This window comes from Lemur catta, chromosome 6 (genome assembly GCF_020740605.2).
Source record: "Lemur catta isolate mLemCat1 chromosome 6, mLemCat1.pri, whole genome shotgun sequence".
NCBI classification, from domain to species: domain Eukaryota; kingdom Metazoa; phylum Chordata; class Mammalia; order Primates; family Lemuridae; genus Lemur; species Lemur catta.
Genome location: NC_059133.1, coordinates 53,302,008 through 53,322,419, shown reverse-complemented (window position 1 = coordinate 53,322,419; position 20,412 = coordinate 53,302,008). Strand labels below are relative to the sequence as shown.

The 20,412-nt window shown below is 47.5% G+C and overlaps 1 protein-coding gene and 1 non-coding gene across 11 annotated transcripts; both read left to right on the top strand.

The window, feature by feature from the left end:
• Positions 1-1,569: 1,569 nt before the first annotated feature.
• On the top strand, positions 1,570-20,303 carry DGKA (diacylglycerol kinase alpha). 10 transcript variants are annotated; one of them, XM_045553709.1, is made up of 25 exons: positions 1,570-1,728; positions 6,128-6,284; positions 7,027-7,171; positions 7,598-7,671; positions 8,006-8,138; positions 8,385-8,459; positions 8,912-8,961; positions 9,317-9,391; positions 9,583-9,702; positions 9,815-9,929; positions 10,493-10,581; positions 10,716-10,835; positions 11,024-11,122; positions 11,297-11,380; positions 11,622-11,695; positions 12,229-12,303; positions 12,704-12,789; positions 12,881-12,970; positions 17,925-18,085; positions 18,362-18,426; positions 18,646-18,736; positions 19,036-19,234; positions 19,344-19,464; positions 19,656-19,716; positions 19,971-20,303. In XM_045553709.1, exons 3-25 carry the CDS (start codon positions 7,108-7,110, stop codon positions 20,052-20,054), a joined length of 2,205 nt encoding a protein of 734 aa, XP_045409665.1. In that variant the 5' UTR covers positions 1,570-1,728; positions 6,128-6,284; positions 7,027-7,107; the 3' UTR covers positions 20,055-20,303. The 10 variants fall into 10 exon arrangements, with proteins under 10 accessions (XP_045409665.1, XP_045409664.1, XP_045409662.1 ...); XM_045553707.1 differs by lacking the exon at positions 1,570-1,728 and adding an exon at positions 2,471-2,557; XM_045553708.1 differs by lacking the exon at positions 6,128-6,284.
• Positions 12,044-12,150, top strand: LOC123640834. The gene has a single exon (XR_006736078.1). It is a non-coding gene; the product is annotated as a U6 spliceosomal RNA (small nuclear RNA).
• Positions 20,304-20,412: the final 109 nt, after the last annotated feature.

Genomic DNA, 20,412 nt, shown 5'->3' with positions numbered 1-20,412 from the left:
TGTTGTTTTTTCCTTTCCCTTTGTTCATTGTGGTTTCTTTCTTACTGATTTTGATGATATGGTTGATTACAGAAATGAGCACCTGGAACCGTAGGCATTAGACACCTCCTACTTCGATGTTTCTTGGTCTTTCTTCCCTCTCCCCCACCAATAACTGAGGGTATGTTAGAGCACAGGTCATAAAGAAGACACAAAGAAGCCTAGAGTTAAGACTGATGCCACCTTATTCCTTATTAGAGAGATAACCTCATACCCCACTTTGAAGTCCTAAAAAATGTCTTTAAAAGGAATGTCTTGCCTGGCATGGTGGCTCATACCTATAATCCCAGCATTTTGGGAGGCCAAGGTGGGAGGATTGCCTAAGACCAGGAGTTTGAGACTATCCTGGGCAACATAGCAGGACCCCATCTCCACGAAAAAATTTTTAAAAATTAGCCGGGAGTGGTAGCTCACACCTGTCGTCCCAGCTATTCAGGAGGCTGAGGCAGGAGGATCTCTTGAGCCCAAGAGTTTGAGGTTGCAGTGAGCTATGATAACACCACTGCACTCTAGCCCAGGCAACAGAGCAAGACTCTGTCTCAAACAGGGGGAAAAAAAAAATGGAGTGTCTTTAATTTTATGTAGGGACGTATCTGAAGATGGTGGAGCAGGAAACCGAGGTTATACACAGGGAGGTATCGCTGCAAGTGTTATTTGCAAAGAAAGCTAAGTGCCTTAAATATTAATATCATTCCAAGATTTCTAGATGATTGGCTGAGGGAACTATTCTTACCTACATTGTATGTTTGTGTTTAGGGTAGCTCAGAGCAGGGAGGCTTTATACACACATCAAGCCACTCTTTGGTGCAATCCCTAAACTGGGCTGTGTCTTTGCCTGTACTGCAGAACTAAGTACAGGATCTGATATATAGAAAACCTTCAGAAATGTTTGTTGACTATGACTAAGGAGGTCATATAGGAAGGGGAGATGAAGCTCTGCTAACAGTGAAGAAAATATTGTTAAGATGAAGGATGAGTACTGGCAGGGCCCTTGTCTTTTTAAGACTGGAGGTGAGAGGGTAAGACCTGGAAGGGACACAGGAGTAGAGAGACAGACTCTCTTCAACCTCTGCCCCAGATCTCAGTTTAGATACAAGAACAATACTCCTAAACCCTATTACTCAGCAGGTATATTTCTGGTAAAAGAGAAGTCTGTTCCGACAAACCTGTCCCCACTCAAGAACTGCTTAGGTTCTTCTGTTTCCACTAGAGGGCCTCATGTATTCATTCCATTTCCTCTCCATTCCCCACCAAAAGTGTGTGTGTGTGTGTGTGTGTGTGTGTGTGTGTGTGTGTGTGTGTGTGTTTGTGTACATATATACACAACACACACACATACCCTTCCAGTAAGAGGTCTCCCCTCTGCCTCCTTCCCACCCCCAGGTGTAAGAGGGAGGATTCCAGGAATCTTTTTAGGTTCCTGGCTTTATTACTCTGTCCTGTTTCAATGAAGGGTAGGAGGGAGTTAGACAGGGGTTGGGGCGGGGCCAATGAGCAGGATGCCTGGCTCCTCAGTTTCTACCAGTAAGTCCCTAGGCCTCTATCTCTCTCTTGCTCTACCAGCCTCACTGCCATCTGTACTGCCCCAAGAGCCCTGACAACTCTAGAACAGATTCCAGGCAGGAGAAGCTGAAAGGATCTCCTTTCATCCCCTACTTTTGGGCAGGGTCTTCTGCACCACCTGCCAAGGTCAGCAGGTAAAGTGGGAGGGTTACCGCACGGAGAAAAAGGGTGGACACAGACCAGAGTACTCTTTGCATCCGAACCTTCACCCTAGAATTAAGGAGAGGATATGAGTCTTGAAAGGAGGTGTCCTTTGGGGAAAATAGGTCTAAAAGAGAGGTGATGAACCTGGAGAAGAAGGTAGGCAGATTGTCTCAAGCAGAGTCAAGTAGCGTGGAGCCCACGAGGGGAAGGAGGTGTTTGGGTCTCAGGATGTAGAGTCTGGAACTTTAGCCTTGCTCCAGTGGGATCTCCTGGGAGTGTGAAATCGATGGTGGATAGAAAGGAGTTGGGTAGGAAGGTGGGCAGGGAGGTCCGGGATAGCAGCAGTTAGGAAAGGGTAAGAAGTTGGTTGGGTGGGCAGCTACTGAGCCGTTCTATTATCAGCCTGCCTCCTATCTTGGCCTTACAGGATTGGGATGAGGGGAAAGGCTGTGAATGATTAGAAAGAAGGGAAAATAGATAGAAGCAGAGCTGCCCCAGGGGCGGGAAGAAGAGGAGCGCAGGAAGTGGAGAAAGTGGCACAGGCCACAGACCTGGACACATTCGGGGAAGGGGGAAGCAGGTTTTGGTGAACTGGAAACCTGGAAACAAGGGCCTTCCCAGGGGTGGGGGCGCTGGGAGCGGGCGCGGGCGCGGGCGGGCAGGCTGGGGTTGGGGGCGGGCAGCTGTGTCGTCAGGAGTGGGGCGGCCCCGCGGCGGCCGCGTTTGCCTGGCCCGTCCCCTCCAACCCAGCTCCGGCTCCAGCTTCAGCGCCGGCGCTTCAGCTCCGACCGCGCGCCCTTCCCCCGCCAAGGTAGAGACCCCGAGCCCCCACCGCCCCCTCATGGAGCAGGAGTGGAGCACGGGAGGGGACGACCCACCGGCTGGGTTAGGGCTGCTGGGTCGGGAAGGAGGAAGCGTGACAGCTGGAGCGGGTAGCTAGGAGCGTTTGCGCTGGAACGCGAGGGGCAGCGGGAGGGCTGGGCCAGAACCCGGTAGGCAGCGTTTCCCAGCCCAGACCTTCCCCTCCATCCCTCCGCTCACTCGGAGGGTTGGTGAAGCTGGGCTCCTAGCGACCCGACTCGGAGGAAAGTCCCTTTTGGAACCTCCACAGCGCTGCAAGGGTGGAGAAGGATTCTTGTTTGGCCTCCTGGTCCCCAACTTCCCACCCCCATCATTTCTCCACCTGTCACTGGGAAGTTTCTGGAAATACCTGAGCCTGAATCTCACTTTTCACCTTTAAATAAGAAAAATAAGCTTTACTGAGAAAGAAATGCAAATATTATTGGGCATCTCTTTAGCCTCAGAACATACAAGCCCACATCCCCCAACCATGCCAACATCGTAACTTCCTCATGTACTATGTACGCAATGACACCTTCCACGGACACACACCACACACACATATTACCCCCTTAGCTAGGCAACACTACAATCATCAGTGTTTGGGGAGGTTTAATGAGCTTTGAGACTTCAAGCCAAATGTTCCCTCTGAAGACTCACTGACTAGTAGCAGGGTTGGGGAGGGAAGAGTAGACCCTCCCTCAGTTCTGGGAGAGAGGAGGAGGATACTGTTCCAGCTGTGGTTAAGGAATTCAGAAATACAGGTAGTCAGGCCTGGGCCCTCAAACTAGGAGTGCCTGTCCCTTTGGGTTTCTTGCTGGGGCAGCCTGAATGTTCTGGGAACATAGCTAGTTCTTGGGTAATGGTCAACTTATATTACTTGGAACATGAGCAATGAATGCTGAAGTGAAAAAGGAACCTTTAAATTTCCAAGCACTGGCTTTGGAAATAATATTTACCTCTTGGTGTCTAGAGTCTGATTGTGACCCTGAGACTGTCATACTCTTTCTGAACCTCAGTTTCCTTCTCTGTAAAATATGAGGGTTAGTGACTCCTAGCTCTGAGAATATTCTAAGATTCTCTGCTTTCAAGTCAACTTCTGCCTTTCTCACCCTAAGTCGTCGATAGGAGCAGGCAGGGGAACCAGAGGAGGGAAGAGAAGGATGAGTCACAAATAGCTGGCAGGCTGGCAGCAGACCCCACCCTCCCAGCCCTGCTATTCGCCTGGACTAGCCCAGGTTATAGCTTCAGGGTTGGGATGGAGGTAGAGGACAAAACTGGACTTGTTCCAGGTCTTTAAGGCCCCAGGATCCTACAGTTTGCTGCCCTTTGGCTCCAGGAGTAGCCACACTTTCAGTCAGAGAAGTCAGGAAGACAACGGAAAAGATCCCAGGAGCCCTTATGTCCAAGGTCCCACCCCAGGAATGTCCTTGGACCCTGAAAGTCTAGTTACTAGCCACCTTATCATCCCCCCAGAGGCAAAGTACAGGGTCCTGGTACCACATGTTTGCACCTGACGTGTATAATAAAGGGGGAAGGTGTATAATAAAGGGGGAAGGTGTATAACTGGGCTTCACTGACACTGGGAGTCCCTGGAATTTATGCCTTCCTGGCTCAAAGACATCATTTTTCCTAGTTTCCAGGTGTTTCTCTAGGTACACCCTTGTATAATACCTAATGTTTATTGAGATCTTATTCTGTGCCATGCTGTTTGCTATGTACATTGTATATATCATCTTATTTAATCCCTACATTGTTACTGATTTCTCTAGGTACCCATTTTACCAATGAGAAAACTGAGATTCAGTGAGATGTAATGACTCATGCAAGAGCTGGCATTCTAAATTGTGCCCGGCTAATTTGGAAGTCCATTCTCTTAACCTCTACTATATGCTACTTCTCTAGGTTTAAGGCGTGGGCAAGAAAGAGCTGGGTCATTGTAAAAAGAGAGGCAGGGGAGAAATGTCCTGCCCTTTCTCCTTTTCATCATTCCTTGTTTGCTCTCTCTCTCTCTATCACTTTCTCTCTCAGATTCCATTTCCTAGAACTTTAGAGTCATCTAAGAATCCCCATGGGTGATCAGAGAGGCTAATTAAGCCATACATTTCCCATTAGCCATAATACTATTATGTATTCATTCGATCTGTTGGCAGCAGAAGTTGCATTATAGTTGTTGAAAGGGTCAAATGAGCAGAGTCTTTTCTCCAGGATGTCAGTGTCCCAGAACCTCCTTCTAAGTGTTCCCAGAGAGCAGCTGTAACAAGAATGGTGTGCTGCATAGAGGCAGGCAGCAGAGATGTCCCAAGGGCAGAGGCTGCAGAGAAGATTCTTGCACAATCAGAAAGGAAAGGGGCTGGGCTATTCTTGTAGGCCCTAACTGCTTCCCTGAGCCTGACCTGACAAGCCCTAAATGAGTGGGTGGAGGTTAGAGTGTTTGATGGAGTACCTCAATAAGTGCTTTTTAGCATTATTCATTCATTTGACAAATATTTATTAGCACCTACTATATATGCTCCAAATTATCTCATATTCCCGTGACTGTCAGACACTCTGTCATCCCATTTAACCATATTTGGATTGATAGTCCCAAAATATGACTCCCCAGCTTTGTATAACCATTTGTATTACCGATATGGAGCACCCACTACATGTAGGGCACTGTTTTAGGTACCAGGGACACATGGTGAACAAGACTGACAACTTCCTGCCCTTATGGAACTTAACATTTTGGTAGAAGACAAAGAGTAAACACTGATGCAAATAACTAGGGAAGGTAATTTCTACTTGTGATAAGTTCTATGAAAGAGACAAAGGAGGCTGCTGTGCAAAGGAGGGAGGCTACTTTAGGATGGAATGATCAAGGAAGTTCTCTTGGAGGAGCTGACATTTCAATTGAGGCAAGAAGTTGGCTCTGCCAAGAATGGGAAGGGTGTCCCAGGCAAACAGAGCAGTAAATCTCCTGGCCCTGAGCAGGGAAGAATTTGGCATGCTTGAGGAACAGAAAGGAGGGCAATGAGGCTAGATGGCAGTGTGTGAAGGGGAGAGTGGAACAAGAGGAGGACACAATGACAGGCAGAGGCCCTAACTTGTGGTCCTTGGGCTGGAGCCTTGGGTTTTCCACTTATCAACTGCCTTAGGAAGTCCCACCTTCTCTGAGCTCCAGTTTCTTCATCTGTAGAACTGCTATTCCACTAATTTCCTATCTCACAGGATTTAATTCTAATTGTTACTACAATAACAACTCCCATTTCTTGTAGGCCTCCTATATGCCAGGCATTATACAAGGCACTTTTCATATATTATTTTACTTAAGCCTCACAACTGTGAAGTATATTAATAGGTTATCATTCTCCCCATTTTAGAAATGTAACTTGCCGAAGTCACACAGTGGTATTAGGGCTAAGAACAGAACCCAGATATGACTGACTCTAGCTCTGTTTGACTCCAAAACCGTGTGCTATACTATACTAATGTAAGATAGATTATTGTAATTGCTCTTATTGAATCATCAAGTCGCCCTCTCAACTTGCTCCGTGGGCAGGATCCACGTGACGGCCCCTCCTTGGTACCTGGGTCTAATAGCCAAAAATTGGGGCTCCCTATAAACACTGCTAACCTAGCGGGGCAGAAAGAAAATCCCAGCATCCACGACTGCAGCGCTCCGCCCCACCGTCCCGGTACCGGGACTGGGAAACCAGGTGGGTGCTCAGAGCCTCTTCCCCTGCTTCCTCCCAGCCCGGTGCGCGTGCCCGCCCTCCTGCCCTTCCCCAGAGGAGCCCCGCCGAACGCAGGAGAGGCGGGGCCGGGGCTAGGGACCCGGCCACAGCTGGTTCTGTGTCGCGCGTCAGAAGCGCTAGAGGTCGTTGCGGGGCGTGGGTGGCTCGGGGAGTGGGTGGCTGAGCGAGACTAGGGACGGGGCTAGAGGCGGAGCAAAATGGGGTCATGTTCGGGAAGGCGAGCCACCGCAGTAAGAACCACCTGGAGGGCCGGTTTTGCGGGCCGGGACTGAGACGGGAGAGAGCGCAGGCTGGGGAGAGACTGCAGAGATTGGGGGTGGCAGGAGAAAGTGCAGAAACAGTTAAGGGACACACCCACAGAAACATATATAGACTGGGAAAGCCGGGGTGGGGTTGGGGAGGTAAGGGTGGTCAGATGAACCAAGGCAGATTGGGGAAGAACTCAGAGAGGGAGAAGGATCCAGAAATGAAGGTGAGAAAGTTAGAGATGAGTCAGAGAAACAGAGATAGAGGACAGACACTATCTGGGAGAGTAGAAACATAGGAGAGAGGGACACAGGGAAGGGGAGAGATTTAGTGGGGACTCAGAGACAATGAAAGAACAAAAATAATAATGGGAGTAGACAATGAATGGAGCAGACGGAAGAAAAGACATGCAGACAGCTGGCTCTTCCCACTGCAAGCTCTTGTCGTCTTCCCCCAGGCCTACCCTCTGAAGAGGACCAAGTACCGGCAATACTACTACGAAGCTGCCTTTGTGGCCATCCTTGAGAAAAAGAGACAGATGGCCAAGGAGAAGGGCCTAATAAGCCCCAATGATTTTGCCCAGCTGCAAAAATACATGGAATGTGAGTCTTCCTCTTGGCCCTTCTATTCTGCAGACCCTACAGAGAGAATCCCTCATGCTTCTCATCACACCCCCTCTCCCACAGTTTCCCCAGTGGCCTTGAGCTAGTCTGCTCCTCAGATATGCCCGTGACTAGGAAAAGGAGGAAAGGGAGAAGGGGAGATGCCTGAGATCCCAGCTCTCTAGTCACCTTCTCCATACCTAGACTGCTTGCTCTAGTTCACAGAGAGGAAGGGTATAGAGTGGTACCACTTTGGAGGATCTGAAAGGTTTTTCCTTCTGTAGTTCTCTGTTTCTTCTAGGAATTTCTTCTTTCTTCATCTCATTCAAATTATTTTTCCTGCTGGATGTCTGAGTGGGACTCTTGCAGAAGACAGGGAGAGCTGAGCTGGGCTAACGCTCTTCTCTTACTCTCTTCACACCCTAGACTCCACCAAAAAGGTCAGTGATGTCCTAAAGCTCTTCGAGGATGGCAAGATGGCTAAATATCTCCAAGGAGATGTGAGTGGCAGCTGGGGAATCCTTTTTCCTTGACCAACTCCTTTCATCTTTGTTTTTATTATTCCATTGGGATCCCCAACTTCCAGGGATTACTCTGGTCCCATCTCTTGGCTATCCTCCAATGAGATACCCCAGTGTCCATTGTCACTGCAGCTATTGCTTTAAGACAAAACAAGAGATTCTGTTAACTCAGGACTTGGCCCAAGAAACCATACTCCTGCCTCAGATGTTTCTCAGCTCTGTGCTTACTGTCTCTGTCCCCATTACTCCCAATTCTTTAGTCCCTAACTCCCACCCTGCAGACTCCCCAGGGTAATGCTCACTCTCATGATAGGCTATCGGGTACGAGGGATTCCAGGAATTCCTGAAAATCTATCTGGAACTGGATAAGGTTCCCAGTCACCTAAGCCTGGCACTGTTTCAATCCTTCCAGTCTGGTCACTACTTAAACGAGACTGTGACAAAAGGTATGGTCAAGCAGATAGGACTGGGTTGGACCTCAGAAGAAAAGTCAAATTAATGTGGGTTTGGGAATGAGAGTTGACTTGAGTGACATGCTGTGGGCAGGTGGAGGGAGAGAAGTGGAGGGTAGTAAGGCTGGACTAGGAGCTAGAGGGAGGAAAGCTAAACGGGAGAGTGAGAACAGAGGAGAAGAGAAGAGCCAGACTGGAGGGAACCCTGACCTCAGATCTGCAGTACTTTTTTGTAACCAGATGTGGTGTGTCTCAGTGATGTCTCCTGCTACTTTTCCCTTCTGGAGGGCGGCCGGCCAGAAGACAAACTAGAATGTGAGTTGCCATTCTGAACTGGGGGTGGGAGTGGGTAAAAGGAGAGAGAGGTGTTCCCTAGCCTCCCTGACCTCATTCTTTCAGGAGTCATAAAGACTGACAGGGCCAGACAAAGGTGGGGCCAGAGAATGAGCCCATTTCCTCTGTTCCCCCAGACTGCTGATACCTAATGCTATCCACCATAGTCACGCCCATTCCCATGTCTTGTACATTCCCATGTAGGTGGCCTGGGATGGTCTTGGGGTATGGAGTGTGTGCCGCCAGATTCACCGAGGGTGGAATCCACGCCTGTTTTCCCTCCCTTTTTGTCTCCTTTCTCAGTCTCATCCCAAGCTCTAGGCTCTCTCTTCACCCAAAAGCTCTCTCCCTATCTCTGTTTCCCCTGTATTCTGGTATGAGTTCTTTGAATGTCTCTCACAAACTGACCCTGCCCCCCCTAAAACACCCCACAGTCACCTTCAAGCTGTACGATACGGACAGAAATGGGATCCTGGACAGCTCAGTGAGTTGGGGAACCACTGGGTATGCTGGGCAAGGGAATATGTGTCCATTTATCTGTGCCCTTCTGCCCCAACTCTTCCAGGGTTTTAGAAAACAGAGGAGCCTAGGGGGAGAGGTTGGGTCCTCTAGGACTAAATTTGGGATTGGGTCCCAAGCTTTTGACCCTCAAAGAGAAGGCTAAAGACAAGAATTGGTGGCCTGCCTTACAAACACAAACACATTCATTTACTTGGCAGAGGCACCTGAGAATAGAGATGGGTCTGGGGGTGGAATCCAGGAACCCTGATTTCTGAAGAAGAGTTTGGATAGTGGTAGTGAGGGGGATATGGCTGTGGCTCTTACCCTCTTTGCCCCAGGAAGTGGAAAGACTCATCCTACAGATGATGCGAATGGCTGAATACCTAGACTGGGATGTGTCTGAGCTGAGGCCGGTAAGGCAGTTCTTCATGTCCCTTCTTGTAGCTTCTTCCCCATGAATTCTGCATCTGTCTTACCCTGTTTCTGACAGGCAGCCTGGTTCCCCTGACTGATATGGCTGGGCTGGGTGTCCTAAAAGACAGTGGAGAAGTGTCAGGTCTGAGAAGCCACTCATACCAAAAGTCCCTTCCCACTCTCTGCTCAGATTCTTCAGGAGATGATGAAAGAGATCGACTATGATGGCAGTGGCTCTGTCTCCCTAGCTGAGTGGGTCCGAGCTGGGTCCACCACTGTGCCACTGCTAGTGCTGCTGGGTCTGGAGATGGTAAGTAGAAGAGATTTGCAAGGATGGGGAAGACAGCCGCGTTGGGTTGTGAGCACCAGGGTTGGCCCTCCAAGGGCTTAGACATTCCCTAGCATCTGCTGTGCCCTCCTAGACTCTGAAGGATGATGGGCAGCACATGTGGAGACCCAAGAGGTTCCCCAGACCAGTCTACTGCAACCTGTGCGAATCGAGCATTGGTCTTGGCAAACAGGGCCTGAGCTGTAACCGTGAGTGATGGGACCTGGGAGTGTGGGAGAAGAGGGGCAGGCTGGCTATCTGTGGAAGCATGGTGCTCTGAACTGAAAGACATTTGGGTTTGAATCCTGGGCTCTGCCACACACTAGTTATGTGACCTTGGGAAAGCTACATAACTTCTCTAGGTCTTAGTTTCCTAAACTGAAATTAAGGTAATTGTGGGCATTAAATAAGTTGGTACAAGAAAATTGCTTCACATGGTGCATATGTATACTATAAAATGCAACAAAAAGTAGCTGTTAGTACTATTGTTGCACCTGGGCCTCCCTTGCATCATCCAGCTCAGTTCCTGCCTGGCACATGGATGGTGTGGGGACAGACATGGGATAGCAGTTGCTCTTTTAGGAGGAAGAGTGAGGGAAAGGCACAGGTCTTGGAGGTGAGCCTCCACCCCAAACTTTAATTCTCTGCCACACCCTCGCAGCAAGGGGTTGTAAGTCTTATTCCAGTGAGTGATCCTTCCTCACCCCCAGGTAAGGAAGAAACAGGGGGAGGGGCTGCAGCTAAGGTTCTGACCTTCTTTCCTCTCCCTCAGTCTGTAAGTACACTGTTCACGACCAGTGTGCCATGAAGGCCCTGCCTTGCGAAGTCAGCACCTATGCCAAGTCTCGGAAGGACATTGGTGTGAGTGACCTCATGCCCCCCGACTTCACCAACCCCATCCTGGCCCTGCCTTTGGCCAGTGGCTGCCCTCAGCCCCTTCCTCATCCCGTCCCTGCTCAGACCCTCCCAGACAAGGGACTGCCTTTCTTCCCAAGGTCCAATCACATGTGTGGGTGCGAGGAGGCTGTGAGTCTGGGCGCTGCGATCGCTGTCAGAAAAAGATCCGGACCTTCCACAGTCTGACCGGGCTGCATTGTGTATGGTGCCACCTAGAGGTCAGTTTGGGAGCTGTCCCTCCAGGCTGTGCCTTAGGGCGCCTCCTGGAGCTGCCCTCTCTCGGGCCTGCCAGCCGCATCTCCCTCCCTTACAGCCACAGCTGCCCCTGTTCCCAGGGCTCTCTTTCCAGTCTAGACCCTCAGGCTGAGAGGTGGCAGGGTCCCCTCCATGATCTATGTGCTTTCAGATCCACGATGACTGCCTGAAAGCCGTGGGCCATGAGTGTGACTGTGGGCTGCTCCGGGATCACATCCTGCCCCCGTCTTCCATCTATCCCAGTGTTCTGGTGAGACCCTCAGGCAGCAGCTGGGAGGGACAGAAGTGCCTCCCCGATTTCCCACACACATAGAATGCCATTTAGAACAGAGAGCCTATACTTTTAGGATTCAACTCAGACTCGTCTGTTTAGGAATTCACATGCAATCCAGCTTTCCTTCCCTCTGCTTTCCTCCCCTCTCAGGCCTCTGGACAGGATCGTAAAAATAGCAAAACAAGCCAGAAGACCATGGACGACTTAAGTTTGAGCACCTCTGAGGCTCTGCGGGTACAGGGCTGAGGGGCTTCGGCTTCACGGTTGGGGGCAGTTTTTCACTCATGGCAAGGAATGAAGTGGGAAAGCCTGGGGAGTGATTCTAGCTCTCAAGAAGCTCCACCCTGGTAGAGGAGGAAAGAGGGACGGGAAAAACATTTGGTGGAATGCCAGTCTTCTGCCCCTGTCTCCAGGGGCAACCTTAACTCTGACAAAATCCTGCTTGCTTTAGCCTTATTTTCTTCCCCCAATGCAGATTGACCCTGTTGCTAACTCCCACCCACTTCTAGTCTTTGTCAATCCTAAGAGTGGCGGGAAGCAGGGGCAGAGGTAAGGAGAGATATACCGGGTCTTCTAAGATGGAGAGGGAGGGCCTAGGGGGCTTGGAGGGAGGAAGGGAATGTGTGTGTATGGAAGGGCATACCTTGAGGAGGACATCAAGAGAGTGGGGTAGGCCAGGTAGTTCACACCTATAACCCTGTCTCTACAAAAACTTTTTTAAAAAAATTAGCCAGGCATGGTGGCATGTGCCTGTAGTCCCAGCTACTTGGGAGGCTGAGGTGGGAGGATCATTTGAGCCCAGGAGTTCGAGGTTGCAGTGAGCTATGATTGCGCCACTGCACTTCAGCCTGGGCAACAGGAGTGAGATCTTGTCTCAAAAACAAAAAAAAGGGGTGTGTGCTCACTTTTGCAGCACATGTACTTAAATTGGAATGATACAGAGAATATTAGCATGGCCCCTGCACAAGGATGACACACAAATTCATGAAGCGTTCCATATTAAAAAAAAAAAAAAAGAGGGTGGGATACAGAATATCACCCTGCTCTTGCCTCCACAATGAGCTTTCCTTTTTCCCTCACAGAGTGCTCTGGAAGTTCCAGTATATACTAAACCCTCGACAGGTGTTCAACCTCCTCAAGGATGGTGCTGAGGTGGGGTGAGTAGAGGTTAGGGGCTGTATCACAGTGTTTTTGTGAGTCTGTGTATCTGGATATGTTGGAAGAGAGCAAGGACGTGTGCATGTTGGGAGAAGAGGACTAGAGGACAGCAAAAGGCCAGAATATAGAATGGTTTTTTTCCCTAGGACCCCTGGGTATCCCATCCTCTGAGCTCTCCGGCCCATCTTTGCTCTGCGATCAAAGGATGAAGATACCAGTTTTTCCCAACAACTGAGGAGTGTCTATAACTCTCCTCATTGTCCTTTTCTCTGTCCTTAATAGGAACTCAAGTCTTTTGACAAAGAGGAAGAGGGTCCTAAGAAGTAATCTGCCTGCCCAGGAGTTGGGTAGCCTTGGTCTTGTTATCCTTCTTCATCTTTCTCTCCCCTTTTGTCTCAGGCTTAAATTCTTCAAGGATGTTCCTGATAGCCGGATTTTGGTGTGTGGTGGAGATGGCACAGTAGGCTGGATTCTAGAGAGCATTGGTCAGTGCAGGGAGAGGCTCCACAAAGGGGACTGGGGCAGTAATCTTGCAGAGCTAACTCCCTCCATCTTTCTCCTCACCTGCTTCCCCAGACAAAGCCAACTTGCCTGTTGTGCCTCCCGTTGCTGTATTGCCCCTGGGCACTGGAAATGATCTGGCTCGTTGCCTAAGATGGGGAGGAGGTAAGTAGTTAGAAATTGTTTTGCTGGGGGCTAGAGAGAGTTGGGTAGCAAGGGAAAGGCACACAGAGAAGAATCTAGGCAGGTAGTATAGAAAGAGGGTTAGGAAAGAAGAGAGGCACAGACAGAAAAATTTTTTTCTTTTCTTTTTTTTTTGGGAGAGACAGGGTCTCGCTCTTGTTCAGGCTAGCCTCGAACTCCCGGCCTCAAGGGATCCTCCCGCCTCAGCCTCCCAAAGTGCTAGGATTACAGGCATGAGCCACCAGGCCTGGCCAATTTTAGACATTTTGACATATTTCATGTCTTCATTGTATATTCTGCTAATGAGACTCTCATAGGAGTTTTCTGCTAACTCAACCTGAATCATGACAATAAAGATATAAATACAGCACTAATGAAAATTTGTGTTGACATTGAATAAAATCATAAGGTTTGAAGAGAGGGAATTGAAAGGCATATCACTGTGGGAGCTCTGTGGAGGATGGATTGGAGGAAGGAGACAGGATAGGAAATTATCTGTGTTGCCATAGTCCAGACAAGAGATGATGAACACAGAAGCCTGGGCAGCAGCAGTGGTGATAATGAGGTCGAAGCCACAGCACTTGATAACTGATGGGTTATGGAGGAGGAGGTAGGGACAAGTCTAGGTTTGTGGACTGAGCAGATGGGGCTGCCATTGATTAAGATGGGAAATACAGGAGGGAGGCCAGTTTAAGGAAGAAAGATTCCATCTTGGACACACTGAGGTGTCAGTGGAGCAAGCAGATGAAAGTGTTGTAGTGGGTAGTTAGAAATAGATGTCAGGAATTTAAGAGAGAAGTCAGGGCTGGAGAGACATGTTTGTCTACTCCTAGGTGGTAATTGACATTCTGAGAGCAGATGAGATTACCCAGGGAAAGAGGCAAGAGAAGGTAGACAAAGACAGCAAGATCCTGGTAAACACCATATTGAACAGTTGAGCAGAAGAAAAGGAGTTATTAAAGAAGTGTCCCATTGCTGCTATAACATATTACCATAAACAGTAGCTTAAAGCAACACAAAGTTCTTATAGTTCTGGATGTCAGAAGTCCAAAATGGGTCTCACTGGATCAAAATCAAGGTGTTGGCAGGGCTGTGTTCTTTGCTAGAGGCTCTAAGGGAGAATCCCTTCCTTGCCTTTTCCAGTTTCTGGAGGCTGCCTGCATTCCTTGGCTCAAGGCCTCCCTTCCAACCAGCAGTGTTATCTCTCCAACCTCTGCTTCTGTTGTCACATCTCCTTCTGTGACTCTTCTCTCCTGCCTTCCTCTTTCACTTATAAGGACCCCTGTGATTACTTTGGGACCATCCAGATAATTCAGGATAATCTCAAGATCCTTAATTTAATCACATCTGCAAAGTCTCCTTTTCCATGTAAGGTAACATATTCACAGGTTCTTGCTGGGTGGTGGGGAGACTGTTATTCTGCCTACCACAAAGAATAAACAGGAACAGTTAGACTGTATCCTCTGTAACTGAAAGGGTGACATTTCAGAGGTAAGTGAGGAGTTTCAAGAGCTTAAATGAGGGCCCAGTGTGGTGGCTCATGCCTATAATCCTAGCACTTTGGGAAGCCAAAGTGGGAGGATCCCTTGAGGGCAGGAGTTCAAGACCAGCCTGGGCAACATAGTGAGACTTCATGTCTACAAAGAATTTAAAAATTAGCCAATTGTGGTGGCACACACCTATAGTCCTAGCTACTCTGGAGGCAGGAGAATCGCTTGAGCGAAAGAGTTTGAGGTTGCAGTGAGCTATGATGACACCACAGTACTCTAGCCTGGGCAACAGAGCGAGACCCTGTCTCAAACCAAAAAAAAAGAGTTAAAACGAGAACTAAAGATATACTATTGGTTTTGGCAAGAGTCATTGTCAATGTTTGCCAAAAAGAGTTGCAGCAGGGGGCTGGGTGTAGTGGCTCACGCCTATAATCCTAGCACTCTGGGAGGCTGAGATGGGAGGATTGCTTGAGCTGGGAGGCCAAGGCGGGAGTATTGCTTGAGCTCAGGAGTTCGAGACCAGCTGAGCAAGAGTGAGACCCCCTTCCCTACTAAAAATAGAAAAATTAGCCGGGCATGGTGGCGTGTGCCTGTAGTCCCAGCTCCTGGGGAGGCTGAAGTAGGAGGATTGCTTGAGCCCAGGAGTTGGAGCTTGCAGTCAGCTAAGTTGATGCCAGCTAAGTTGCAGTCAGCTAAGTTGAACTTGCAGTCAGCTAAGCTGTCCAGGGTGACAGAGTGAGAGTCTGTCTCAAAAGAAAAAAATAAGAAAGTTTCAGAGTTTCAACAGAGTGGGATGGGTGAAAGGCAAAGTATAGTGGGTTGAGCCATCAGTGGAATGTGAGGAAGTAGAGACTTATTTTTTTAATCTTTTTTTCTCCCCCTGACTACAAAAACAATACTTGCTGATGGTAAAAAAAAATTCAAACAATTCAGATATACATACCAAGAAAGTGAAAATTCCCTGTAATCTACTTCCTAAAGTTTCAAGAGCTATTCCTCCATGTTCTTCTTTCTAGACACCTACTAGTATGTAAACAATAATAAGATCATTTTTAGATTTTTGCTTCTTATTTTAACTTAAAAGTTCATATTGATTATCATTATATTTCAGTAAAGTTAGGTTGCCTCACTCTTTTTAGGACTGAATAGCATTCTATTGTGTGAATGTGTAACACTTTATTTAATCAGTCCCTTATTGATGGCTATTAATGTAGCACTCAGTTTTTCACTATCACAAACCATGCTGCAGTGAACACCCTCACGCATCTATCTGCACACGGATATGAACATTTCTCTAGGAGAGATTTCTAAAAGTGGAATTGCTGGCTTAAAGAGTATGAACATTTTACTAGTTATTTTCTTTTTTGAAAATTACACAAAATAATCAGTACATTGTCACTGTAAAAGATTTAAAGACTTTTCACATACAAGTCTCCTCTTTCCTGTCCCCCATGAAATTCTATGTACGTTCTCAGAGATAAACATTGTTTCCTTTTTATACTCATTTTTCTGTTTTTACACACACATTTTACAGGCTTACATTTTAACAAACATAAATGGGCTCATACTACACATTGGGGATTTTTTTTCTCCCTGAATATGCCTTGGAGATCTTTCCATGGTAGTACATAGAGATAGATTCCACTCTGTATACAATAGCTGCACAGTATTTCATAGCATGGATTTGTCATAATTTATATAACATTACCCTATTGATAGACTTTTAGATTGTTTCCAATTTTTTACTATTTCCAAGAGTACCTCAACAAACATCTTTGCACATCCATCTTTGTGCACATGTGTTAGTTTCCATAGGAGAAATTCCTAAAAGTGGAATTACAGTGTCATTTTTTATAAAATTTGATAACATTTTGATAAACATTGCCAAATTGCCTTCCAAAAATGAGTTAGCAATTTATGGTCCAACTAACAGCAAATGAGAGTGCCAATTTATTAAACTGATTAACACTTGGTTTTCTCAATCTCCTTATACTTTGTCAATCTGGTAGGTAACAGAAGGTTAACTAATTGTTTTTTGATTCTTTTAATTATTGGTAATATTGAGCATTTTTCATATGCCTATTAGCCATTTGAATTTTTTTCTGTGATAGGCTTGTTTGTATTATTTGCCCATTTTTCTATTGGCTTTTTTAATACATTGATTTCTAAGCATTTTTTAAATGTCAGGAAAGTTAATCTGTTATATGTGCATTTTTTAGCAGTTTGCATTTTGTCTTTTTTTTTAAAGACGTATGTTTATTTATTTAACCATACAGAAGTTCAAAGTTTTTGGTTTTGCCTTGTTTTGTTTTTGAGATGGGGTCTTGCTATGTTGTCCAGACTGGTCTCCAACTTCTGGGCTCAAGCGATCCTCCCATGTAGCTGAGATTACAGGCTCTAGCCACTGCACTTGGCATGTCTTAAATTTTTTTTTCCTCTTGGGGTAGATGCATGTGGACTTAAATTTTAATATAATTATATTTATTTATTCATCCATTCCTTTTTGGCTCCTGGTTTTGTATCCAATCAAAGATTATGAAAACATTCAATAATGTTTTCTTCTAGTACAAATTCTGCTTCATTTTTTTGCATTTGAATTCTTTTGATCCATCTTGAAATAATTTTGGTATATATAAGGAGTGACTTCTACATCTAGCACTATTTATTGAAAAATCTATCTCTTGAAATGTCATCATATACTACATTTCCACATCTACTTCAGTCTATTTGGAGCACTCTATTCTTTAATATTGAACTCTTTATTCTATTCACTGTGCCAGTATAACACTTTTGCTTAATACTGTGTTCTGTCTTATGGAATGTGGAGAGAATGCAAGGTGGAGGTAGACATGAGACAGAAAGATTATCCCTATTTGTCACTCACCTTTTTTTAGCATTTTCCTGGATATTCTCTCCAATCTTCCAGATGAACTTTGGTGTCATTTTTATTTATTTATTTATTTATTTTTTGAGACAATCATAGCTCACTGCAGCCTCCCACTCCTGGGCTCAAGCGAGCCTCCTGCATTAGCCTCCTGAGTAGTTGGGACTACAGGCATGTGAGAACCTTGCTAATTGTTTTCTATTTTTGTAGAGACAGGGTTTCACTATATTGCTCAAACTGGTCTTGAACTCCTGGGCTCAAGTGATCCTCCCGCCTCGGCCTCCCAAAGTGCTAAGATTACAAGCATGAGCCACCGTGCCTGGCTGGAGTCATTTTTAGATGTGTACACACATTGGAAACAGTCACCCTCCACAACAGTTTGGAGAAAAGGGTCAGCAAGAGGCTGACCTAAGATTGGTCCACAGGAGCTGTGACTGAGCACCCTGCCTTTTCACAGGCAGGACCAGGGCAGAGGATCCCTGGGAATTTGGGTAGCTGGGTGCTGAAAAGAGGTCTCTCTGGGAACCAGCACTCAGTCCTCACCTGTCTTCTCCATCCCTAGGGTATGAAGGACAGAATTTGGGGAAGATCCTCAAGGATTTAGAGATGAGCAAAGTGGTATATATGGATCGATGGTCCGTGGAGGTGATACCCCAACAAACTGAAGAAAAGAGTGACCCAGTCCCCTTTCAAATCATCAATAACTACTTCTCCATCGGTGTGGTCAGTGGAGTGGGGCTTGGGGAGAAAGGAGGAAGTGGGAGCTAAGCAGGCAGAGGCTGGTGGAGGGCAGAAAGGGAAGGCGGAGGTTAAGGGAACTGTGACACAGGGAAATTGGGAGTAAAACACGGTGATGTGAGTCACAACAAAAGAACTTGGGACATGCTGCTCCTTGACTGGGGGTGGGGAGAGAAAGGGAGAAAGGGGGAGAGGGACAGAGGGAGCTTTGTACTGAGAGGTAAGGCAGGCCTCTGCTCTTACATACCCTGAACTCTCCAGGATGCCTCTATTGCTCACCGATTCCACATGATGCGAGAGAAATATCCTGAGAAGTTCAACAGCAGGTGAGGGAAAGGACAGGGGGGTGTGGGCATGCACAGTCTTAGGGACCAGGTTGTGACCGAGTTTGACTCAGAATGCTTAGATGGGCAGTGGCAACTATAGGAAAGCCCCCAGCCAAAGCTACCCTGGTTCCCATGGGACTGGAGTTGTCAGTTACCACCCCTGCAAGCTCTGTGTCACCTGTCCCCTCTCTACTGGGCCTTATGTTGGGGCTGATGCAGAATGAAGAACAAACTATGGTACTTTGAATTTGCCACATCTGAATCCATCTTCTCGACGTGCAAAAAGCTGGAAGAGTCTTTGACAGTTGAGGTGCGTGTGATAAGACCCAACCCTACATCCTTTTCAGCTTCTTATATACAAGTTTCTCCCTCCAGACACCCTTAGAACTTCCCATATTCTTGAGCCTATATTTTTATGACCACCCAGCTTTCCAACTCTGATTTTGCAAGTCCAGAAGATACACTAGTCCCTATTTCCCTCCATCCCTTGCCCACCTCCAAATCCTGGCCTTCTTTGTTATCTGCTGAAGGAAGTGGTCACATCCATGATTATGCTATGAGGTGAGGATCTGTTCCCTCCCCAACTGGGGCTGTGCCCCCCTCCCTTAGATCTGTGGGAAACCACTGGATCTGAGCAACCTGTCCCTAGAAGGCATCGCAGTGCTGAACATCCCTAGCATGCACGGTGGCTCCAACCTCTGGGGTGATACCAGGAAACCCCATGGGGATAGCTATGGGATCAACCAGGCCTTAGGTGCTACAGCTAAAGTCATCACCGACCCTGATATCCTGAAAACCTGTGTACCAGGTGAGAGGAGCGGCCTTGGGAGCTGGGTGGGTGGGACTAAGGGAAGGTGTGACTCTCTTTGGGGACACCCTGCTTATGTTAAACCTATCTCTTTACTTCTCACCCCCAGACCTAAGCGACAAGCGACTGGAAGTAGTGGGGCTGGAGGGTGCAATTGAGATGGGTCAGATCTATACTAAGCTCAAGAGTGCTGGACATCGGCTGGCCAAGTGCTCTGAGATCACCTTCCAGTAAGGAAGACTCCAACCAGGGGCCCTGAGGGAGGGAGTGGGCCAGAACAGCAGAAGTGTCATGGGAACGGTGGGGAGGGGCTTTACTAGCTCTTTCTCAGTGAAGAGGGTCTCAGAGCCAACCTGAGAAGTAGTGTTTTGGTATTCAATTGGTAAGGAAATTTCCATCAATCTTCCTTGGCCTTCCACAGCACCACAAAAACCCTCCCCATGCAAATTGATGGAGAACCCTGGATGCAGACACCCTGTACAGTGAGTATTGCCTATGTTTGCCAAAAACTAAACCCTCAGGCCCCATGGATCCTAAATCTCCATCCCATAGCTTCTTTACTTGCTGCATACTATTCCTTCTCAAACCCCTATTCCCCAGCCCCTGGCTTCCTTACCATGGCCTCTCCAGGAACCCAGTGATCCAACCCAAATCCCACAGATTTTCCCCCAAATCTCTGATGCTGCAGCCCCAAAGCACCAGGTCCTGCCTCTGAATGTGCTCCCTTCTCTTCCAGATCAAGATCACCCACAAGAACCAGATGCCCATGCTTATGGGCCCACCGCCCCGCTCCTCCAATTTCTTTGGCTTCTTGGGCTGAGGGGGACACCCTCAGCCTCCAAGCCAGCCTTGAACCCATCTCCCTGTCTGGACTGTACTCCCTAGGCTCTGTACATTGCTGCCACACACTCCTGCCAGCTCCAGGAGTGTTCCTTCACCCTCACAGTATTTATTATCCTGCACCACCTCACTATTCCCCACGCACACATGCAACACACACATACACACACACACCACAAGCCCATAGACTGAAAGTGCCTCATTTGAATAAAATGATTTTCTTTTTTCATTGGGATGTCTGTTAAGTAAGTGGCACACTTCCTTCTTTTACCCTTTCACTCCTTAAATGACATAGATTCTCCTGAGTAGCAAGAAAAAACAAAAACAAAAACAAAACA

Coding starts and splice junctions, on each gene's coding strand:
- DGKA (XM_045553702.1), top strand. CDS start 6,521: ATGGGGTCATGTTCGGGAAGGCGAGCCACCGCA. Junction 9,930..10,492: donor ACAGGGCCTGAGCTGTAACC/GTGAGTGATGGG, acceptor CCTCTCCCTCAG/TCTGTAAGTACACTGTTCAC. Junction 10,582..10,715: donor AGTCTCGGAAGGACATTGGT/GTGAGTGACCTC, acceptor TTTCTTCCCAAG/GTCCAATCACATGTGTGGGT.